This window comes from Apteryx mantelli, chromosome 27 (assembly GCF_036417845.1).
Source record: "Apteryx mantelli isolate bAptMan1 chromosome 27, bAptMan1.hap1, whole genome shotgun sequence".
Lineage (NCBI taxonomy): Eukaryota > Metazoa > Chordata > Aves > Apterygiformes > Apterygidae > Apteryx > Apteryx mantelli.
The window spans coordinates 3,407,210-3,428,770 of record NC_090004.1 but is presented as its reverse complement, the minus strand read 5'-3'; the positions used below and the strand labels follow the sequence as shown (position 1 = coordinate 3,428,770).

At 55.3% G+C, this 21,561-nt stretch overlaps 1 protein-coding gene across 1 annotated transcript in view; it reads left to right on the top strand.

Moving 5' to 3' along the window:
* PTPRU (protein tyrosine phosphatase receptor type U) overlaps positions 1-13,169 on the top strand; it is an 84,847-nt gene extending 71,678 nt beyond the window's left edge. The window contains exons 26-30 of the mRNA XM_067311704.1: positions 729-869; positions 4,646-4,771; positions 7,730-7,887; positions 9,256-9,391; positions 12,388-13,169. Of these exons, the coding sequence (XP_067167805.1) occupies positions 729-869; positions 4,646-4,771; positions 7,730-7,887; positions 9,256-9,391; positions 12,388-12,450 (624 nt within the window). The 3' untranslated portion in view covers positions 12,451-13,169. The remainder of the gene's footprint in view (positions 1-728; positions 870-4,645; positions 4,772-7,729; positions 7,888-9,255; positions 9,392-12,387) is intronic.
* Positions 13,170-21,561: the final 8,392 nt, after the last annotated feature.

The window sequence follows — 21,561 nt, the reverse complement described above, 5'->3', positions numbered from 1 at the left end:
GCGGCGGTGCCACCGTTAACGCGGGGACACGTTCGTTCGGGGCCCCGTTAGCTGGCGTGTGGCTCTCGGGGCCAGGCTGCCATCCGGTGTCTGTGGCTCATGCTTGTTCGAGGATCAAAGGTGCAATTATTTTTGTTTTTTTGTACCTAGTTAGGTGAGCCAAACGCTCTTCCTCAGGAGATCTGAGAGCCGAAAGCGTGCGCTTTCTTACCCCCGCTGGGAGAGCCAAGCGTGGAGATAAGTTAGATGGGTTTTTATAGCATCGGAAGCGCCAGGATGAGCCTTGGAGGAGGTTAAGCCCTTCTGAGGTCTCGGAGCAGGTTTGCTCTTAGTGTCGGTGGAGTTAGTGGCAATTAGAGCAGGGAAACGTGGTCGGAGTCAGGCCCTTCACCACGCTGGCAGAGCCCTGCGGGAGGCAGCCAGAGGGGCAAAACGTGTCCCCTCCGCCAGGAATTGCTGTGCCCAGTCCTTCTTCCTTCTTTTCTTCTTCCCTGAAGCTGATCTGGGAGGGGATCGGGCTGGGACGTGGGCCCCGGGCAATGTGGTGACCTCCTCAAGGTTGTCCCTTAGGGAGGACAGGGGAGGTTGGACTAGATGGTCTCCAGAGGTCCCGTCCAACCTCAACTGTTCTGTGAGTCTGTGACACTCGTGGCTGGGGGCTGCGCACCCACCCGGGGGGGGGTTGGGGTCTCCCCTTGTCCTGACTGTGCTCCTTCCCCCTCTTGCAGAGCTACACCAAGAGCGCTGCCTTCATCGTCACCCTGCACCCGCTGCAGAACACCACCATCGACTTCTGGCGGCTGGTGTATGACTACGGCTGCACCTCCATCGTCATGCTCAACCAGCTCAACCAGTCCAACTCCGCCTGGGTGAGTGCATGCCACGGCCCGGCCACCCACCCAAGCCAGGCCACCCCACTCTGTGGACATCCCTGTGGCTTTCGGTAGCATCGGTGCAACCAGAGCCCCTGGCTGGAGCTCCATCTCCTCCGGAAAAGGAGATGGGACTGGCTACGGGAGCCAGGTTTTAGCCTCCTTAAGCACAGAGTTGGCTAGTTGGAGCCCAAGATGCAGCCACCAACTGGCCTGACTTCTGTCTTGACTATCGTGACATTGTCTTGATATTACCGTACTGTAATTTTTGTGCACGCGTGGGTTAAGTCGGTGTATGCCCCAGGGAAATCTAGGGTTAACAAGACATGGGAAACCTTGGAGGTAAAGAACTGATTTTATCCTCCTCTTGCAGAGGGGAAACTGAGGCATGGGGCCCTACCCTGGTTCTTCAGACAGGTTTTGGTAAAGCTCAATGTGAAATGGAGTTCCCCTGGTTCTCGTTTCGGAGACGCACCTCCGGGACCGCGTTTCTCTAGTGAGATGAGTCCTTCCTCCTCGCTCCCTGCCGCGAAGGCTTGTACAGTCTCGCTGGGTCCTGTCACCCGGCTTCAGTGCTCTTCCCCAGAGGAGGTTGCGTTTCGGTGCCGGCTCAGCAAGCTTTGATTTTTCCAAGAGTGCCAGCGGCTTGTGAACGCCGCTTGATAAGTCAGCGTGCGGCAAAGTGGCTTTTATGGTGTGATGGGACGGGCAGATCTGCTGAGCTGGAGGGGAGATATTACCTGTCGCCCGTCCTCCAGAGAGAGGGGACAAAAACGCACCTCAGAAGGTCCCCTGGGAGCTAGAGCCGTGTTTCAGCCTTGTCCGGCTCTGCCCTCCCAGCGTACCGTTCCCCAGAGGGATTCCTGCAACTCTCCTGCTGCCGCCGGCGCAGGTTTAAGAGTCCATTACAGGTCCGTAATGTTAATTCAGTGTGGAAACGTTTTGGATTTTTACATAAAATTAACATTACGGACTCTTAATGGACGTCTGGAGAAGACTTCATTAGCTGAATTGTTTTATGAGCTGAGATCAGATACTTGAAGCCAATAAACCAAGACGGCAGTTGCACTGTTTGCCGGGAGGATGCGGCTGGATGGAGCGACGGCCCTGTGTGATGGATTCCCTCTTTTACATTGAACCAAGGGGAGGGTGGAGAGGGTTGTCCTATAAATATATGTGCTAGACAAGAACGTAGCTCTGTGTTTGCATGTAGCACGTACATATGTGGGTCCTGGGCACGTACATACGTGTTGAGCTAAAGCTATGGGCTCAAAAGGACCTTTGCATGGGGTAACGTTCAGCAGGAGCGTGGAGCAACGTCCTGGGGGGTCTCCTGCCCCGTGGAGGTTTGCCGAGGGGGAAGCGCTGTCACTGGAGCGGCTGAATGCCCGGAGCCCGGACACCAGGGAGATGCTCCTGCCCGGTCTGCACAGCTCCTGGCCTGGCCTTGAAGAGCTTCCCAGCTAGTTTGCTAGCTCAGAGGAATCTGCCGCTCTTGGAGCAGGTTAATATTCAACCGAGCAAACTGCCGGTGCACACACTGAACTGAGCAGTTGTGCATGACCAAAGGGGTTAGAGGGGCCTCTTCCAGCACCAGCATCCAGGAAAATTAGAGCAATATATTGGGAAACCCTGCACCGTGGCTCAGGTTTCGTTGGTGAGGATCAGGAGAAAGAAGGGTTCGTCTTGCCGTTGCTGTCTGTTATTTGCAGTAATACATGGCTCTTGTATAGCGCTTTTCTTCCCCAGGCCTTGAAATGCGTTACAAAGGCGGGTGAGTATCACTCTCTGCATTTTACAGATGGGGAAACTGAGGCACAGAGTGGGGGGAAGTGACTTTGGCAAAGCCACGCAGCAGGTCAGTGGCAGCGCCCAGGACAGAGCTCCGGTTCCCGGGTCCAGTCCCTCGGCCCCGGTGGCCGCCCCTGGTCTCCTCGCGGCGGGGAAGGCGCTTGGCACATTGCCGGATCGAGCCTCGGGCTGCCAGGGATGGCTGCCCCTTCCCCTGCGGGGGGGAGGAATGGTTTTGCTCCCTTGGGGATGGATCTGCCCGGCTTCCCTCTTCATGCAAAGAGGTTTTAAAGCATGGAGGGTTTGGTCTACAGATGTGGCCGTGAAGGAGAAGGATGCGATTTTTGGAGCTGCTGGTTCAGGCTCAGCCGCAGCAGGGGAGCTGATGCCCATTAATGCATCCTGCACCCAAATTCACATTCACCCTTGTGCGTACCCAGAGGTAGATGCCAGGGATGCCGTGCCCCTTCCAAAATCCAGCCCTGCAGCAGTGCCACTGTGTCACCATCTCCGCCGTGACCCTACAGCACCTAACATCTGCAGCAGCAGATGCGAACCCGGCTCCATCCTGACCGGGGCAGCGAAGGAGGGAGCAGAAACAAATGTTTTTAATTGTCTCTATCCGCTGTTTCCTTCCCTAGTTCAGAAAGGCTCTGCAGCATTGCAGGAGCTTCCCGGCTCCCTGCAGCCTATTCGGATGCTCCCCATGGAGCTCTTCTCTCCGGCTCCCCAGGGCTGGCGTGGGAGGGCAGCGCTTTGCTCTCTGCCTCGCGGCGCAGGCGCCTCTGCACCCCATTGGCTCGGTGTGCGGTGAGGTCCTGGAGCGGGCTGTCCCCTGGCACCGTCCAACGCTGCCGTATTTCTTCATTATTCAGCCCTGCTTCTCTCTGGACATCTATTCTTCAGGGATGTCTGTGTAACAATATTTAGCTGGGTCTTAAATGTTTACCAGTTTAAGACCAACAGCTAATAAATCAGCCTTTACAGCAGGCGGCTTTGAAAGGTGACTTAGAGGGTATTTCCCTCACTTGAACTATGTCTTGCCGAAGGAAGTTTTAATATCCAAATTATAGCTCGGAGTCTAGAAGGCTTAGAGATCGTGGAGATTTATAGCTCCTATTAATAACCAATTATTTCTCAAACACATTTGCCATGCAGTTAGGCCCAAGCCGTTAGACGGCCTGAAATGCTAAATGTTCTGTTAAAGTGCAATGACAAACATCATATATTTTGTATTGACGCTGGTTTCCCAGCAGTCGTGGTGTGAAAACAATCGCATCCCCAACCCTTGGATTGAGCAATCCATCAGGCCTCTGCCGGACGCGTGCGGGAAGAGCGCAGCGCGAGGCATTTGCTTTCCCAGAGCATCTGCACCTTTCCAGGGCTGCTGCTTTGCAAGTTGGGATCGGTCCCTCTTAGAGGGAGGTCCAAGGGGTGATCTTAGTGCTGAGCCGCTCTTGCGAAGCTCCTTCCAAAGTTAGGAAGAAGAACGGCCTGAGAGGCATCCTTGGGGCCAGCTGAGTCCTGCCCTGTCGTGCTGCAGGATCAGACCCGTCCTGGTCTGGGATAAGGCAGGGACCAGGACAGGCAAAGCTGGTGCTGGAAGCATCGGTGGGCACAGCTACACCCAAGCAGTTGTGTTCGTGCATGGATGTAATGGATGGTGGGACCTGAGCTTTCAGCTCTGAGCCACCGACGAGCAGAGGCCACCTCCATCCAGCAATGTGCCGTGACTCTTGTGCGAGTGATGGGAATGTGGCTCCGACACCCTGCATCTGGTACCCCCTCCCCGGCCTGGCCTCGGGGCCACCCTCAGTGCCAGAAGCCCAACCTGGTGTCCTGCCTCCTGCCTGGTGCCCGTGTCCCTGGTCCTGTGTCCGCGCCAGCCTGCTCTGTCCCACTTGGTGTTGCCTGCAGTGCATGGCACCTGCTCCCTGCATGCTGGTGCACCTTGCAGCGAGCTGTGTCTCTTCTCTCCGCAGCCCTGTTTGCAGTACTGGCCTGAACCTGGACTCCAGCAGTACGGCCCGATGGAAGTAGAATATGTTTCCGGAGCAGCTGATGAAGACCTCGTGTCTCGTGTCTTCCGAGTCCAGAACATCACACGGGTGAGGGTCTTTCTGCCAGCTCCCTGCTGGTGCAGTGGGCTCATGGGGGTTGTGTGTGAGTGTGTGTGTCCAGGTGCTCTCCTACCTCCAGGTGGTCTCCCAGGCCGTGGTGGCTGAGAGAGCTTGCCTGGAAGGACTGGATCGGTTTTGTTACCTGCTACTTTGGAGAAGGGCTGGAGCACTGACAAAGGTTTTGTTCATATAAGCAAAGACTTCCTTCAGAGGGAAGAAGGATGATGCATCTAGGGAAGCAACGCAATCCTGGAGATAAGCATCGCACAGCTGAGAAATGTATTGTATAAACTAACTGAATGGTGATATAGATGCTGGCACCTTCTTCAGCCTAATCCAGCTTCTTCCAGAGGATGCAACCCCAGCTCTCCTTCCAGCAGAGAGGAGCTTTTTGCAATCCACTTGGCTTAGTCCAACTTCTCTTGAGTTCACATCCCCTTGCAAAGAGCTCAGATAACTCCCTAGGAATACCTTTCTCCTTCTGGCCGGAGGCCAGTCCATACCCTGCCATACCTATACCTCCTGGATGGAGAATCCCCAGAACGGCTCTGTGGCATCCATGGAACTGGCAGAGCAGTTTTTCTGCCAGCCAAGAAGGTTTGCACAGGTTTTCATTTCCTTCTTGTCGCAGCATTCGCTGCACACCTGGCTTTCACGCTTGACTGGTTCTGCTTGCCCGTAAATGAAGAGAAATGTAGCTAAGTTGGGAAAGGACAGTGATTGTGATGAACAGCACGTGCGGGTGCAGAGTCGTACACAAGGGAAGAGATGGAGAAGAAAGAGCTGATTGACCAAGAAATGCCGGCCATGAAGAGGTGCTGCGGTCTGTAAATCTCCCGAGGGTTGCTGAGAAGCTGAGGCCAATGTGCTGTTGGAGGTCACTGGGCAGATGAGAATTAGGGAGCTGAGAAGGGAACAAATGGCTTGATTGACAGTCCGGCAGGGAAGAGTGTTTCGGAGTGGGGAACTGGGGTCAAGTAAGATAAATCCTGGCTGATTATCTGGAATCTAATGCAAAGAGGGTTTTGATTAGCGCTCCCCGCGGGAGCATCTGGCCTTGCCTGGGTGTCAGCAAGAAATCCCTCACCAAATGTGCTTTGCTCTCCACGTACTGAGTGCAGATTGCAGAATATACCCATTGCTAAATTAAAATGCAGTGTGAATGAAATCTCTGGATCTAGGAAGAAACTTCCCCAGGGAACAGACTGTCGGAGGAGTGCTGGCAAAATGCAAGAAGCCCAGTTCTTGCCAAGTCATCCCGGCTGGCCTCGGCTGGAGGTGGGAGTCAGGCTAGACCTTGGCATCGGGGTGGTGTCGCAAGTCCTCCTAAGAGCCAACCAAAGCCTTCATCCGAGCTTCAAAATGTATTCTGAAGCTTTTCTTCCTGGGCTGTCAGAGGAGTTTTCTTCCATTTTTTCCCTCTGCTCATTTGTTTCATCCTTCCCCTTCTGCCTTTCTGGCTTCCAGCTGGAAACCGAAGTGTCGAGGCGCTGGGACAGCAGCCCATCCCAGCCAGATTGCTGACCTAAATCAAAGCTCCTGAGAAGCTGACAGACCTTCAGAAAAGCCTCTGTGGTTTTGGTGTGCTCCTCAGCAGCCTCGTGCCAGCAGTCCCTCTATCGCTAGCGTTTCGCCAAGGCTTGAAGCGAGCCCAGACCCGATTTAGCCCCTCTGATGTGTCAGAGCCAAGCTTACCAGCCGGGCCCATTAAATCAGCCACATTTTGATTCCTCCGCTTGCCGCCCTGTATAATTAGATCAGCGCTGAAACAGCCCCCCCCACCCTCCCGCTTGCTCCTGCACTGAAACCGCGGGGGCTGGTCTTCATGGGTGTTGAGTGCTTCCAAAATACCTGCCTTGCAGCAGCCGCCCGTCTTGCAGGTACCTCCCAGAAGAGCTGCTTGCAGGTCGGGCTCAGTGGGGCTGCCCTGGGGCAAAGGGCTAGCGAGGGGGTGCTAAATACCATGAAAATCTGCTTCGGCTCCTCTCCAGAACTCGCAAGCAGCCCTGGGTGATCCAAATGGCGAGGACCGTCGGTGCGGAAAGGACTTACTTTCTCTAATCTCCTATTCTGCTATCTGTAGCTGGAAAGTTTTATCATGTATTAGACGCAGCTTAAAAACCCAACCATCCTCTCCCCACAAATGCCGTGGTCTTGGTGGCTCCCTTCAATCTCTTTTAATGCCGAGCAGGTGTCGGGGTGGTCGTGTGTCTGGCCGTGACCGTTTCTGCAGTGGGATGAACAGGGGAGCGTGCGGGTTTGGGGGTGGGATGTGGGTCATGCCAGTTGTTGAGGTTCGGTGCTTGCCCTTGCACCCACTGGGCATCGGGAAACGGGTGGACGGAGCCATCCAGAGCCGGGAATCCCCCATCTGCATTTGATCCCCCCTTTCCCCTCTTATACGTGCTCCCCACAGCACATCACACGTGTGCCGCTCGAGCCGCTATTTGCAACTCGAATGCACAGCCAGCTATTTTGTTCCATCAAAACACCCGGAATATTTCTGAGTGAGAGCCAAGCGCCACATCTGGCTAAAGCTTGGCCTCGTTTCGCTTTGTGGATGTAATCCTTCTCCTTTCGGAGCCTGCTAACCAGATTAGATTTCAAAACTAACTAGATTACCAGGGTATTAAGGTGCGCTTCCACCGCTCTCCGCCTCCGTGGATGGGAGATTCTCATCTGCTCAGCCAAGAGGTCCGAGGCTGACTTGAAGTCACCCTTAGCAGCAAATAGAGATGTACCCAAAGACTGCACAAGGCTGGGAAGCTTGCTGGGGTCTTACCATAAGCTTGGCTTTGTCCGGCGTGAGTGCTCCTGTTGTCCCCTCTTCCTCTAGCATTAATGTGTGGCAACCCCCTCCTGTTCCCCACTAAACCTCCCGTGGAGGCAAATGAAGGCAGCCCCTAGGTTCAAGCTAATGAGGTTTGGTTTTTCTTTTTTTCCTAGTTGCAAGAAGGGCACCTGATGGTCCGGCATTTCCAGTACCTACGGTGGTCAGCCTACCGAGACACCCCGGACTCCAAGAAGTCCTTCCTGCACCTTCTGGCCCAAGTGGAGAGGTGGCAGAAGGAGAGTGGTGATGGGAGGACAGTCGTGCACTGCTTGTGAGTAACTCCCATTGGCTCACTTGGCTGTAGTCCTGCCACGACAACCCCTGAAAAGCCCTCACTGGGGCAATTTCATGCCCAGATGAAAACTGAACAACTTTGAACCACCTAGTTTGGGAGAGTTTAAGCACCAAAGCTCATCTCACTTAGTGGGGTCCTCAATAGAAGTGATACCCACTTATGCCAAGCAGCATCCCCTCCTTCCACCATGGTTCCCTGTCTTTGCAACGAGCCTCCGCAGAGATCCCAGATGTGTCACCACCTCCCACGCGTGCAACGGGTGACAGCGTTGTGACAAAGGGGTGGACAGGAGCTGTGCAACCAGCCTCTTGCTTCTTGTCGAGGCTGCAGCTCTCTGCCTCCCCCTCATCCCTGTTGGCTTGCCCGCCTGCCTGGATGTGCTCACACAAACACACGTGCCCACTCTCCTCATATGGGACCTAGCACGTTCTCAAATTGGGAGAGACAGCAGGCGAGCCTTTAATCAAAAATTAATTACAGTCTCGTCCATCTTCATTAGCCGAAGGATAATTTGAGAACATGCTTTATAAAATACTGGCGTCATGTTCTCTCTTCCTCTCCCCAGTCCTCTTCGGCTGCTTGGGGAGCAAACATGGGCATGTCAGATGATTTCATTCCAAGATGGGTGGAGATATCCTGGGAGCTTCTGTGCTGGGCAAAATATGGGATGTGGCAGTTTCTTTGGTTCCTGCAGCCAGTGCTCTCCAAAGGGTTATGAGCTCTGCGAACAGAGCAGAGACACCCTGCAGATGGGGAGAGTCCCAGAGGACAAAGTGACCTGCACAAGGTCACATGAGGAACCAGTCCATGGCAGGGCTGGGAACTGAACCCATTTGTCCTGAGACCCAGCCCAGATGGTCCAAAAGGTCCTGCTCAGTTGTTCCTCTTGTGAAGCTCTGCTATGAGCAGGTACAGAAAGTGCTGGGCAGGTTGCAGATTGGAGGGCAGGATCTGGTGCAACTCCTGCTGCCACGTGGGACCTGGTTCAGGCCCCCCAGTTTGGTGCTATCCAGTCAATGTGATCGAAAGGGGCAGCTCCTCTGTGCAGCCACCTGCAGGCCAGGGCAGCATGCTGGAGAGAGGGGTAAAACCCCTTCCTCGTCTTGCTGGGAGGTCGTAGTGCAATCTGGGGACACCCCGTTGCTACCTGTGAGCTCGGTCTTTCCGTGCCTTCCCTCCCCATAATGGAACAGTGGGTAAAAGCTCTGCTCGACTTACCCAGGGTGTGAGGACAAATGCTGGGTAGGTACAAACGAGAGACGGACACTGCCAGAGACGTTAAAATCCAAACGCTTTCTAATGCTGATTCCTCTTTCCTCTCTCATGTTACATTTCTCCCACCAGGAATGGGGGTGGCCGGAGCGGCACTTTCTGTGCCTCCACCATGATCCTGGAGATGATCAAGTGTCACAACATGGTAGATGTTTTCTATGCTGCAAAGACCCTCCGCAACTACAAGCCAAATATGGTAGAGACCTTGGTAAGCGTCGGACATTGCCGGCATCCACCCTGGTCACCTGTCCCTATGCCGGTCCCTCCCTGCCCTTCCCTCCCTGGAAAAAGCACTGGGGGATGGTCACCACCCCTAACGGCTCCTGAATCCTGTCTCGCGTTTTTAGGGCATTCACCCGTAGCCTCTCTCCATCCCCTGCTGAGCAGGTCTCGGTGAGCAGACAGTGCCGTGCCCTGGCCCGTGTGGACAGGGAGATGAGTCAGGTCTTGAAAACGGCCTTGGGTTGCCTTTATCTTGCAGCACTGACATGCCCTTGGCGTCGGTGCTGGGCTCGTTGGAAATCCTGCCCCGCAATAGTAAGGCAGGTTCTCATTAATTCATGAGACGTAATTCCAGCTGTTCTGATGGCTTCTGGCATGGCCGGGAAGGCAGGAACGGCTCTGCGCATCGCTTGCCTGCTTGCAGGCTCCCGCGCTGGCCAAGCTGAGCGGGCTTGGCTTGACGTCCCCCATGGGCGAGATGCCCTATCAGAGCCCACCCGGGGCAGCATCCCTGGGTGCCTGGTGGCGGCTTCCCAACGCGATCCTTGGATGAAGGGAGAAGGGGAACAGGAGCAGGGTTTATCACTGGAGACATCAGGAGTGTGACAGATACCCTGCGCTCGGGGCTGTGCAGAGATTGTATCTAGGATGTTGCAGGGCAGGGAACGTAGAAGAGCCGTGGATGTGATTCAGGGGCCACAGAAAATGTCCCAGAGTTAAATATATGCAGCTGGATGTGCGGGCTGGCTCTGTGCTACCAGAAGGGAGCAGATGCCTGGAAGGTGAGGTCAGACAAATTCCCGTTGGCGTTACAAAAAGGAACCACATTTTGAGCAAAATTAATTGGCGGACAAGCCGATAGAGCCACGTTTCACGATGGTGAGGCTGGGGATGGCAGCGGGGTCAGGCAGGAGGGGGAAAGGCCTGTGCCTCGTTGCAGGCTCTCACTGTCAGGATGGAGGAGGGAGAAGGCATGTGTCCATCCCTGCATTTTCAGTGCTTTTTTTGGAGGAATCCAGGTGGCTTATGGTGTTTTGAAAGCAAGTCAGCCAGAAATGTTTACCCTGTTTGGATTATAAAATCCCTACGTTGAAAAATGAAATGGTTTTGAGGGGGATGTGATTTGCATGAGGAATGAAAGCAGAGGGAGAAAGTGAGGGAGGGAGACGGAGGACTAGAGGGAGAGATGCAGATAATCAAAAGATGAAATGACAAGCTTGAAGTCACCAGGCCCATTGGGCTAAATTGCAAAGGTATTAAAAAAGCAACATTTCAGATCAGCACACAATCGTCCTCCAGCCTGGAATGAACCTGAGATGTCTATTCCGGGAATCCCGATCTAATGGAGCCACAGGGGAGGCCAGATCCTCACCTGGTGTAAAGAGCTGTAGCCCAGCAGATATCAGCTAGAGCATCACTATTTCACGCTGGCCGCTCATCCAGCCCGTGCACCTTCCCCCGCTGGTTGCCCATGGGGTTTATTTTTATATTACAATAAATGGGAACAATCCCTTTTCTTAATCCGGAAGCATTATGTGCTTTTAGTATAAGCTGTCACAGCCTCCTCGCTTTGAAGTCCTTTTCCCTGGGTGCCCCCTCGCCCCTGGGGTCCCTGAAGAGCCACCCATCCTCCCGGGTGAATCCCAGTGGGATGCTCCTACCAGCCACCGAAGCTTCCCAGGCTCCAGGCGGTAGCAGCATCCTCACCGCCATCGGCACCCAGGCTGCTCCTACCTGCGGTCCCGGCGCTTGCGACGTCCCGCTTGGCGCCCGCGGGGCAGGACCTGGGTTGGGGTCCCTCTGCTCTCGGTGCGGCTGAACCCATTCGTGGTGGCAGAGGACACGCTCAGAAGTGATGGGCACTGGGTGCATTAGGGGAAAAGGCAGCCGATCCTGTCCAAAACCCCTTTTTTTGTCTTATTTTTCCCCTCTGGCTGGTTTGCTTGTTGGATGCTTGAAGGGAGAGCCATGATTTCCGAGGGTGGATGGGGATGGCCGGTTGGAGCAGAGCTTGACAGTCACAGGAGGTGCAGAGATGGGGAAAACCTTGACCCAAGCAGCAAGGCGCTCGCTTGTTCGGCATTGCATTTTCCCGCAGAACATTTGGCTTTTCAGCAAACGGAAATGAAAAATGGGGACTTTGAGAAAGGAAAGCTCCTGAGACTTTTTCTCCCCTCTTCTCCCCCTGCAAAGCGAACACCCAAATGCAGCAGTATCGCGCTGCCGGGAAGGGAAAACGGCATTTTCTTTCCACTGCAGCAATATTTGTAATGAAAATGATTCCCGGCAGCTCCGGGCAGGGGGTTTCCACAGGCAGCAATTCCCTGGTAATCCGGTCCCCGGACCGTGGATTCAGCAAAGTCAACGAACTCACGTGGGTGCAAAACCAGTTTGCAACCTCCGTCGAACTCGAAAGTAAAACTGCCACCGATTTCAGGGCCAGGATTTTACTTTGGAAACCCCCCAGGCTCTTACCCTGACCCCAACATCCCCTCCCAGCTCCGACTGTTTGGGCAGGAGCTTCCCTGGGGGGACAGGAAAGGACGAAAGCCCTTAGGGAGGGTTGAAACATTTCCCGCGGCCCTTTGCAGGATGGTCTCCGTCTCCCGCTTTGAAACGACTCTCTGTTCCCTGGGAAATGTCGAACCGTAGCGAGTGGAAAGCTGAGATTGGAGCAAAACCTTTGGATTCCAGGGGAACTGGGGCTTTTTTCCTCTGTTTAGTGGGGAGTTTGCAAATTCTTCTGTTTGTTTTTTTTTCACATTGGGCTGAAAGGAATATGAAAATGGCAAAACAAACAAAAAACCCCAGTAAACCCTGCCTTTTCCCTGCTGCCCGTTACCGATGAAGCCTGCGGGCCCACAGAGCTCGGCTCCTAAGCTTTTCCTTAGGGCCGTTGAAACTTATTTTGCCTTGAAAACGGGCAGCTTTGCGAAACGCTTTCCTTGGGCTCTTACCACCCTCTTTTCTCTTTCTGCGCAGGAACAGTATCATTTCTGCTACGACATAGCGCTGGAATACCTGGAGTCGCTGGAGACCAGATAGCACCGTGCCAGGAGAGCGAAGGCAAGCGTCGGTTGAGGGGGTTTGTGCCAAACATGCATTTTGCACTCGGACGTCGAGTTCGTGCTGAAGGGGGAAAACCAGCGAAGGACGGAACGAGAAACTAAAATCAAATGAGAAATGAAAGGCAGGACATGGGGACGTGCCGGCCATTCCCGACCTTCATCCTCTGCTCTCCATCTTCCTTTCCCTCCTCTCACCCCGAGCACACGTCGGACGCGGGTCGGATGCCAGGACTCATCCGGTCACTGCAGCGGCATCACTTTGCCAGCCAGGACTTGGGTCACGGCCGTGGATTCAGTGCGCAGGAGAAGCCGGCCAGGACACACTTGGACACCTTGAAGCTGAAGAGGAGGCCGAGGAAGAGACAGAAGGATCCCAAGCGCGTTTCCCAGCAAGGGCATGATGGATATTCGGAGATGAGACGTTGTTTTTTAGTAGTACGTGGAGTCGAAGCTGCTCTTCAGAGGAGCCCGGAAGGATGCTGGCAGGTTTTGCCCTTTGCGGGGCCAAGCTCTGAGCTGGAGTAAAGACCCTAAAAGGAGCTTTCTGAATTTCGCCCCGATCTAATCATGAGTTTGATCTTCACCCTTTTATTTCTGAGAGTTGCCCCCGCTTGGGGTATCCAGCCCTGGAGAGATGGAGGCTGTAGGACGCGAGCTTGGGCGATGGGATGAGGAGCACGGCGCTCGTCCGGGGAGTGCGGGAGGCCTGGGCACGCGCCGTCCCTCCGCGGCGTCCTTGCGGGCCTTTGGAGATGCCGCTTCCCCTTTGGCTTGGCTGATGCTCCGAATCCTTTCCCAAGCCTCCGCGGGCTCGGGATGCGTGGGGCAACCCCGGAGGCGCCGACTTGCGGGTCCGGTTTTATCCCTCCCCTTGGGAATCGCTGCACGTGAGATGCCTTCAGGGTGCGGAAAGAGAAGCCTCCGAAGCCCGGCGTCGTGGTGGGAAGTTCGGCTCCTTCCCTTACGTCTCCTGCGGGCCGTCGGGCTGCCGCTTCCCTTTTGCTGCGGGTTGCAAAGCCCCTTTTGGCACGTCGCGGCGGGGACGTGGGGACGGGGTCGGGGCTGGTGGCCGTGGGTGGCAGGGGGGTCTCCAAAGGTAGGTCCCCAGCTGGAACGTCGCCCCACCAAAATCCGTCAGTCGGGCCCTGCCTCCCACGCTCAACCGAGTTCAAATGGGAATTATTTCCTTGAAAGCCCCAGGATAAAACCGGCCGTCGGAGGTGTCGGGATTATTCCCGTGATTAGCAGGGCGCTGGGGTGAATCTGACCTCTTTAGGTGAACCCTGTCCTGACCTGGAGGAGGTCATCAGCCTTGATGGAGGGGCTGGAGCCCCTACGGATAGCGGTGCGGTGACCTGGGGCTAATCCTGGGAGCCGACGCCAGGCTAATCCTGGGAGCCGGCGCCAGGCTAATCCCGGGGACGCCGCGGAGGTGACCCAGGTGGCGTCTGGCAAGGAAGGGCAGAGGGACAAGCTGTGCCGAAACGCACTTTTTCCATCCGACATTGTAGTAATTATGGATTTTTTTGGGGGGAAAAAGCCTGGTTGCAATCGGGCTTTTGGAGCGAGCTGCCGTCGGCGTTTTCTCTCTCTGCAAACGGCCCCGCGAAGGCGCAGCTGGAGCCATGGCGTTGCAAAGCCTTGGCCGTCGGGGCGCCGGCGGGACGTCGCGGCCGTCTCGAGCACCCGGCAGCGCCCTTCGCGGGCATTTTTCCGGGGGGTTTGGAGAACGCTGCCAAATCCTGCTCTGGGCAGCGCCGTCCCACAGCGCCTCTGTCGGTCGGCTCGCTCCGTGGGCTCACGCCGGTTCTTGCTCCCGGGATGCTCTCGCCGGCTCTGCAAGGCCGTGGGATGGGCGCAGGCTCGGAGCGAAGCTCCCCGCGTGGCGCCGGGCTGGATGCTGCTCCGCTTGCCCGGCTCCGGCGGCTCGGCGACGCTTTGGGACGCCTCATCCATCCGCGCAGGCTCCGATACCTCCTTTTGCAAAGCGTGGGAAATGCAAGGGGAGGTTTCCAGCCCCGCGTGCCGGGAGATGGAAGAGCCGTTTCCCCGGGATCCATGCCGCCATTCGAAGAGGCTGGATAACCCTTTGGAGGACGGCGTCTGGCCGGCCGAATCCCGTGCCCTGCGCCCTGGCTGAGCTCCCCCAGAGCAAGTTTCCATCCGCCTCCCAAGCGGGCAGGAGCATCCCAAGATAAATCTCTTCCCTCTCTCCGTTTCGGAGGATTTATTCATATGCAACCGCTCGCGGGTTAAACGTTCGCTACTCGATACCGAGCTGGGAATAAGCTCCGGTTTCCCATTGCTCTCAGCCGGTTCCTGCTCCAGCTTTTGAGGCTGTTGAACCGGCCTGTGTCTCCGTGCATGGAGAAATCAGCCGGGATCAGCGCGTTGGGCCGAGGGTTAGTGCCAGGGTGGCCGCGAGCAGCATCCGACCTTGTGCCTTGAGTTAAGGAGCCTGGGGAAAAAAAGGCAAAAATCTCCGCGGGCGGCGATGGGGCCAGTGATGGATTTCGGTAGCGTCGATTGATTTTTTTTTTTTTATATTTTTGGCCAAATCCCTGGCTTTCCCATGTCCTCGCTGAATAATTCACGCCGGCCGACCAATAACTTATTCCAAGGGCTATAAAACACGTTTCCATTGGCTTCCTCTCCTGCCATCCCGTGCCCGGGTCGTCTCCCGGCCCTGCCGGCGCCCGCAGAGCTCCCCGGTGTGTCGTGAGAGCGGCTTGGATTAAATCGTCGCCTTTTGCCCAAATCCCCTCTTTTCCGTGGACGTGTCCGTGCCGGGCTCAGAGGCAGGAGCGCTGCAGCCGGCGTGCCAGGTCCCACGGGAGCAGCCGTGCGGGAATCCCCAGCGGAGGGGCCGGCACCTCCCTGTGTAGGTCCAGGGAGGCCCCGGGGTGCAGAATTGGGATTTTTTTTTGCTTGCGAATCGAGTGAGTTGAACGTGCGCGTTCCCTGGGGTGGGATGTCCCAGGCCACCGTTCGGACCTAGCGTTTGGGGTTGGCGGGGACGGAGCCGCTTCTTCCCGGACCTGCGCGTCCGTCGCTCGGGCCGCTTTTGCACGTGTCCGTCTGCTGATCGCAGGTAAAACGCTACCGGGAAAAAAGATAAAATTAAAAAAAAAAAAAAGGAAAATTGAAACCCCATTTAGTCCCGATGAGAAAACAGAGACTGGAGGAGTTGTATATATGTTTTAAAAGTGAGATTTCTTTCTTTCTTTTTTTTTTTTTTGGATATCTCCTTGCTGGATGTCTCTGGGTTTTCCGAGCATCTCTTCGGAAGGGCAGACTTTAAAATCAAAGCGATGCAAAGACCAACCGATCTGCAGCTCCTCCCGAGATGCTCGTGTGACATGAAGCAAGGACATCCTGTACATAGAAATATATATATAGAAATATATATATAAAAATATAAATACCGTTCTTAAGATGGATAATGTTTATTGGTATTACAGATTGGAGTGGTGCTTTTTTTTTTTTTTTCCCTTTTTAATAAAAGCAAAAACCGATTTAAAAAAAAAAAACACCCTCAAACCCAAGGAAAAAAAAACAAACAAATCGGAATGATTTTGTCTCTGCGCGGAAAAGGTGACCCCCCCCCCTTCCCCCCTCGAAAACGCTGCCGGCATCGAAGGGCCTGCTGCCGCTGGGCGTTTGCTGGCGGGAGGGCAGGGGCGGCCGCGCGGGGACCGAGGGAGGCTGGCGGAGGAGGGACGCGGCCGACGCGGGTTGTACCTACGCGCGCCGTTACGAGGATGAGTATTTCTCGCTTTCTTTTAAGAAACTCGGTTGCATAAATAAATGTTCCCCAATTCGTGATGGCCTCTGGAGTTCTTTCGCTGGCTCTCGCCCCGGGCGGCCCCGCGGAGCCCGCGCCTCCCTTCTTCCCGGAGCTTCCTCCTCCTCCTCCTCCGTTGCTCTGCCCAGTGGGAAGCTGTGATTTAGGGAGCCGCCGTGCGGATGCCGGTCCGACCACGTCGCGGTTTTACCGACGCCGTTCAGAAAGCGACGGTCTCCTTGAGCCCGTGGTGCAGGGTCCAGCCGGCGCATCCCGGTGCACGTAGCGCCCTGGCATTCCCAGAGGCTGGAACTGCTTTTCCTCCCTGCCGGGCTGCGCCTATGACCGGGATGTCCCGGCACCGGCGGGCAGATAACCCCTGCTTTTAGACTAGAGGATCGTATTGGCCATATCTTGTTTTTTCACGTTTTTGGGTGCAGGGGGGCACATCTGCAGGACGCAAATCCAGAGGTGCAAAACCTCCGCGGCAGCGGAGGGGGCGGCTGCCTTGCGCTCGCCGCTCGCTGGTGCAGCTGCGGGTCTCCAACCAGCGCGGTGAGTTGGGGCGTCCTCAGAAAGGGACCCGTAACTGTGAGAATTGCAAAAATCCCCCCAGATATCAGGACCGGGCGAAAGCCGTCGGCCGACCCGAGGAGGTTAACGCTCGTCGCTTCGTGGAGCTGAGGGAGCAGCAGCCGCGCTGCGGTAGGATCCCCTGGGCTTGCTAGGTGGTGAGAAAGCACCGGAGAGCGGCGATAGCAACGAGGGAGAGAGCCCGAGCCTTGGTTTTCCATGCGGAAAGGACGGTCCATTGCGGGAAAAGAAATACAAAGGAAGGAGAAACTCTTCCAGTGCGTTTCCCAGCTGGAAAGTCAAAACGGAGCGTAAGAAAGGGCTGCAGGAAAAGAAAGCTCCGGCATTGTCTTTAGTGATTTATTTATTACAAAGCAGCCTTCAGTTTAATGTGTTGTGATATTAAACACTTCCAGTAACACTTGAGTCTTAATTTAATGGAGACCGAGGGGGGAGGAAAAAAAAAATCTAATTGACTTGTCAGGACTGTTTTTCATCTTTAATTAAGGTTCGTGAAGGATGTGGTAATTACATTTTACCAATAAATAATAAAAAGGGGGATAACGCAAATTAAAACCAAGAGTTGCACTTAGGAAGGGCTCTGAGCGCCCGTGTCGCCTCCGGGCTGCGATCTCTGCCCTTGCGGGGGCCAAGCCGGGGGTCCTTGCTCTCGCCGGGCTGTTTGCAGCCGCAGCTCGCTGTCGCCAGCTGCTCACGATGGAAAAACATTTCCCCCTGGTTTTCCGAAAGCCCTGATTTGGTTTGTCATCCTGGAACGAGGGGATAAACGGCCGCTGCTTGCCGGCGACCTTCCTCCACCAAAAACGATGCATTTCCCCTTCTCCCGTTTAGGGAAAAAGGGAGTTTTTCTTCCTGCGGGGCGAGGGGTGGTGGCCTGTCCCTGGAGACCTCCCTGCCATTCCCGTTCCCGTTCATCTGTCGGCTTGTCCCGGCGAGGGACGTGTCGGAGCGAAGCCCCGGGGACGGGGACGGAGAGCATCACCCTGCGGAGCTGCGAGCGCCGCTGGCACGGCCGCCCGTGTCTCGCTCCGCCGCTCTCCGCTGGACACCGATGGATTAGAGCCGCTTAAAAGGAGCGCTTTGCATTTCAATGACTAATCCAGCCACGCCATCCGATTCCCAACATTTGGCCCCTGGGAATTATTCACCAACTAAACTCCTTTCTCGGGCTGTTATCTGCTGCAAACACGCCCCGGTAGGGCTGGTAATGACTTCCCCAAGCCAATGTCACGGTGTTGTCAGAGGTGACCTGGATATTCTTGTTGCAGTCACAGGCTCGTTCCCTAATCCCGGCTGACAGCAAGCGCTGGAGGTGCCAGGAGAGCCTGGCTCCCTCCCACCAGCCGGCAGGGCGGGAAGCAAGGAGCCCTGGCCCTGCTCGACGTCCAACCTCCCGCCCGGCTGGAGGACGGATGTTTCCAGCTGACTTTCTGCTTCATCCTCTGCAACCCCGCCGTGAGTGTCCTGCCGCGGGCAGAAGTCCGCTGGCTTCTCCCGTGCCATATCCGGATACGGCCCCGTGTGCCAGAGCGCCTGCACTCGCGTGCCAGGACCCAGCTGAAGTGCATGCGTGTCCGAAGACGCTGCAGCATGGAGGTGAGGTGTTGATCTCCACAGGCTGAGAACAAGTCGTGTCCCCCTCGCCGGGGTAGCAGGAATGGGGCATCCAGGGAGGCCGTGCCGGCTTTCCCGCACCACGGCTCCCGGCCTTGGAGCCGGCCGCCTGCTCCAGCCGTTCGTGGCGCCGAGGGCCGAACACGCGGAGGTTGAGCCTGCATAGATGCTGCTCGCGGAAGCCCCCCAGGGAGCTGCCGAGCACATTCGTGGCCCCCAAAGGACAAAGGCAACGAGAAATCAAAACGGAGCAAATCCACGTGTCCAAGGCTGCGGGGGAAAATGAGCTTAAGATCCTGCCTGGGAGACTTTGGTTTATGAAGGCTTGTCCAAAGGCAGAGCTGCTGGAGAGGCCGCAAGCCGAGCACGTTTGAAGGACAAGGGGAGCGTTGTTGGGATGGGACCTGGGTCTCGTCCATCCATCTCAATGTGCTCTGCGAAGGCCAGCCCTCCAGGGGCTTGAGCAAGGGCATCCAAGGAGTCGTGGGCAGATCTACGCGGCCAAGTGCTGTCCGTGGCGCAGGTATCGGACGATCATCTCCGTTCCCCTCCCTGCTCTTGCTGCAGGTTACGGGACGCATGGATCAGGGGGCGCCCTCTGCACGCCGGGCTCCTGGAGGAGGAGGAGGACGAGGAGGACGAGGGTGAGCCTATTTGCCTGGATGTTCTTCCCTGTCTGGTGTTTTTGCTGTTAATAGCTGGGCTCCCTTTAACCCTGCACGGCAGCGAGCTGGGGTTTTCCACTGGAAAAGTGTTTCATTGAAAACCCTGTGCTCACCTCCGGCGCCTCTCGCGGGCAGCTAAAAGCAGCCAGTGCTTAAAACGCAGACAAAAATCAGGAGCGTTTTGTGGTGGATTCTTCATAGCATCAGCTGCTGATAATAATCCCGCAAATTTTCCTCCTCTCGAGGCTCCCTGAAACATTTAAACTGCTCTAAAATAGAGCTGTTCACATAAAAAATGAAGACCTCAATAAGAAAATGTTAGGTATCACCAGCGCTGCTTGGTTCACTTGCTGAAGGTGTCTTCCCATCGCTGGTCGACGTGATGGAGGAGACCCTGCAGGTCCCTGGTGTTGGCTCGGTAGCCGGATAATCCCAAAACGGGATTAGCTCGTTTCCCATTGCCGGCACTGCTCCACGTGGATGCACCCATCACCTTTCCCACATCCCACACTGGAAGGGGTGAGCGGAGTCGGGCATCCATACGGCGCTGAAGGGCCCGGACAAGGGTTGTGTCAAGCTCTCCAGCAGTTGTGCCCATGTGGTGAGCACAGACAGTGCGCTTCCCTGGAGACTTCCCAGCTCTCGACTGCGGAAAATGCAGCAGGGTAATTTATTTAAGTAGCCTTAATGGTACTGTAATCTATATGCTGATAGTGTCACCTCTAAATGTTCCATCAAAAGGCTCAAAGGGAAGAATTTGTATTTCGAAATAAATATTTCCTCACGGTGTGCAAAATATCTAATCATGTATTTATCCTTAAGTACTTCCAAAAGTCAACATAATTATTCTAGTCCCATTAAGTTTAATTTGCAGTAAATTATGCATTTAGCTTTAAGTTGAGGTTGCTGGTTAGAGTCAAGATAAAACTCTTGCTATTTATAAAGCCATATTTCAGTGCAGATATAAAATACAAACGGTTGGACAAGGAAATCCTGCTCCAAAAATTTGGGGAGAATTTCAAATAGGGAGGCTAGCAAAAGCCACCGAGTGGAATAACTGCCTAATCACGGATGTGTAAGCACACTCGCATACTGCGGTCAAATCGTATCAACTCCCAAACTGCTTACAGGGGGCTTGGGCTGCCCTAAGACTTTTCCTCCAGCTGGAAAAATCTGATATTTTTCTAACAACGTGCTTTTGAAAAACAAATTAATCATGTAACTTTCCTCTTAGCCTCTTTGAGGGTTATAGGACAGGGGTGATGTTTCCACTGGAAGAAGCGGAGCAGCTTTTATCTGTGGTTTATCTGTGGTCCCCGATGTCCCTGCAGATTAATGGCAGCGTATAATTGATCCCTTCCCTCCCCGAGCAGGCTGAAGCCCATTGAATCAATAGGAAAGCTCCTAGGGACATCGATGGACATTCAGTCTTCCCTTCCACCTTAACCGCTGTTGGAGTCACGTCTGCCCATTGCGTTGCCAGACCCTCGGCGCTTTGAGGTCAGCGGCAAAGTGACATTTTTCCATGAGGTCCTGGGAGGTGAGGAAGGGCATGGGTGGGCTTCCAGCCCCACGAAGGCTGCGTTCATGGTGCTGTTGTATGGATCATCCATCTCCTTGCTTGCGAGCTGCAGGGCGGTCCCGCGGGAGCAAGAACGGAGGGCGTTTGGGGTGGCTGCTGGGTTTCGCCCGTGGTTCTTTGCGGGCTTTGAGCACATCACAAGGAGACTGTTGCTGCCCATTAGAAAGGGCTCAGCTGGGTCGTAAAGCTGCCAGATTTGTGAAGAGGAGGCACTCGGCTATGTCTGAGCTCCTGGCCCCTCTGAGAGCAGCCAAAAATGAACGGACCCAAAATGACCAGGAGCTTTGGGAAATGAGGGCCTGAAGCATTTCTACAGGGATGCACAAGGATGCTGGAGCCGAGGACACCTAGCTCAGCAATGCCGTAAAAACGGTCTCTGGGATTTAGGAAACCATGGTCTAGTGAAAGGCTGGAGATTGCTGCCGAAAAATCAGTTCAGCCCCAAGGAATTGTGCCCATGGGAATTAGATGCGCAGGTGATTTGGGGGGATCTGGGGCCTGGGTGGTTTTGCCTGCAGTGGTGCCATTTCAGCTCTGATGGAGCTGTGGGCGCCGGGGGTAGGGACGTCCCTCGTGGCAGGGACATCCCTCGCTTGCATGTGAGCCCGTCTCATCTGCCACCGCTCGAATATCCCCCATGCAGCATGTCTCCCTCCTGCTCAGTGATTTCCTCGTATTTGCACAGAGCCCGGAAACTTTTCCGCGGTCATTTCAGTGCACGTTTCCTCCTGCCGCGGAGGAGCAGCGAGCTGTTTTGCAGGGCTGGCTTTGAAGCCAGCTGCTCTTCCCCTGCGAGGCTCAGCGTGGGCTCCCTGCGTGAGCCCGGTGGCCCAGCAATAACCTCCGGTA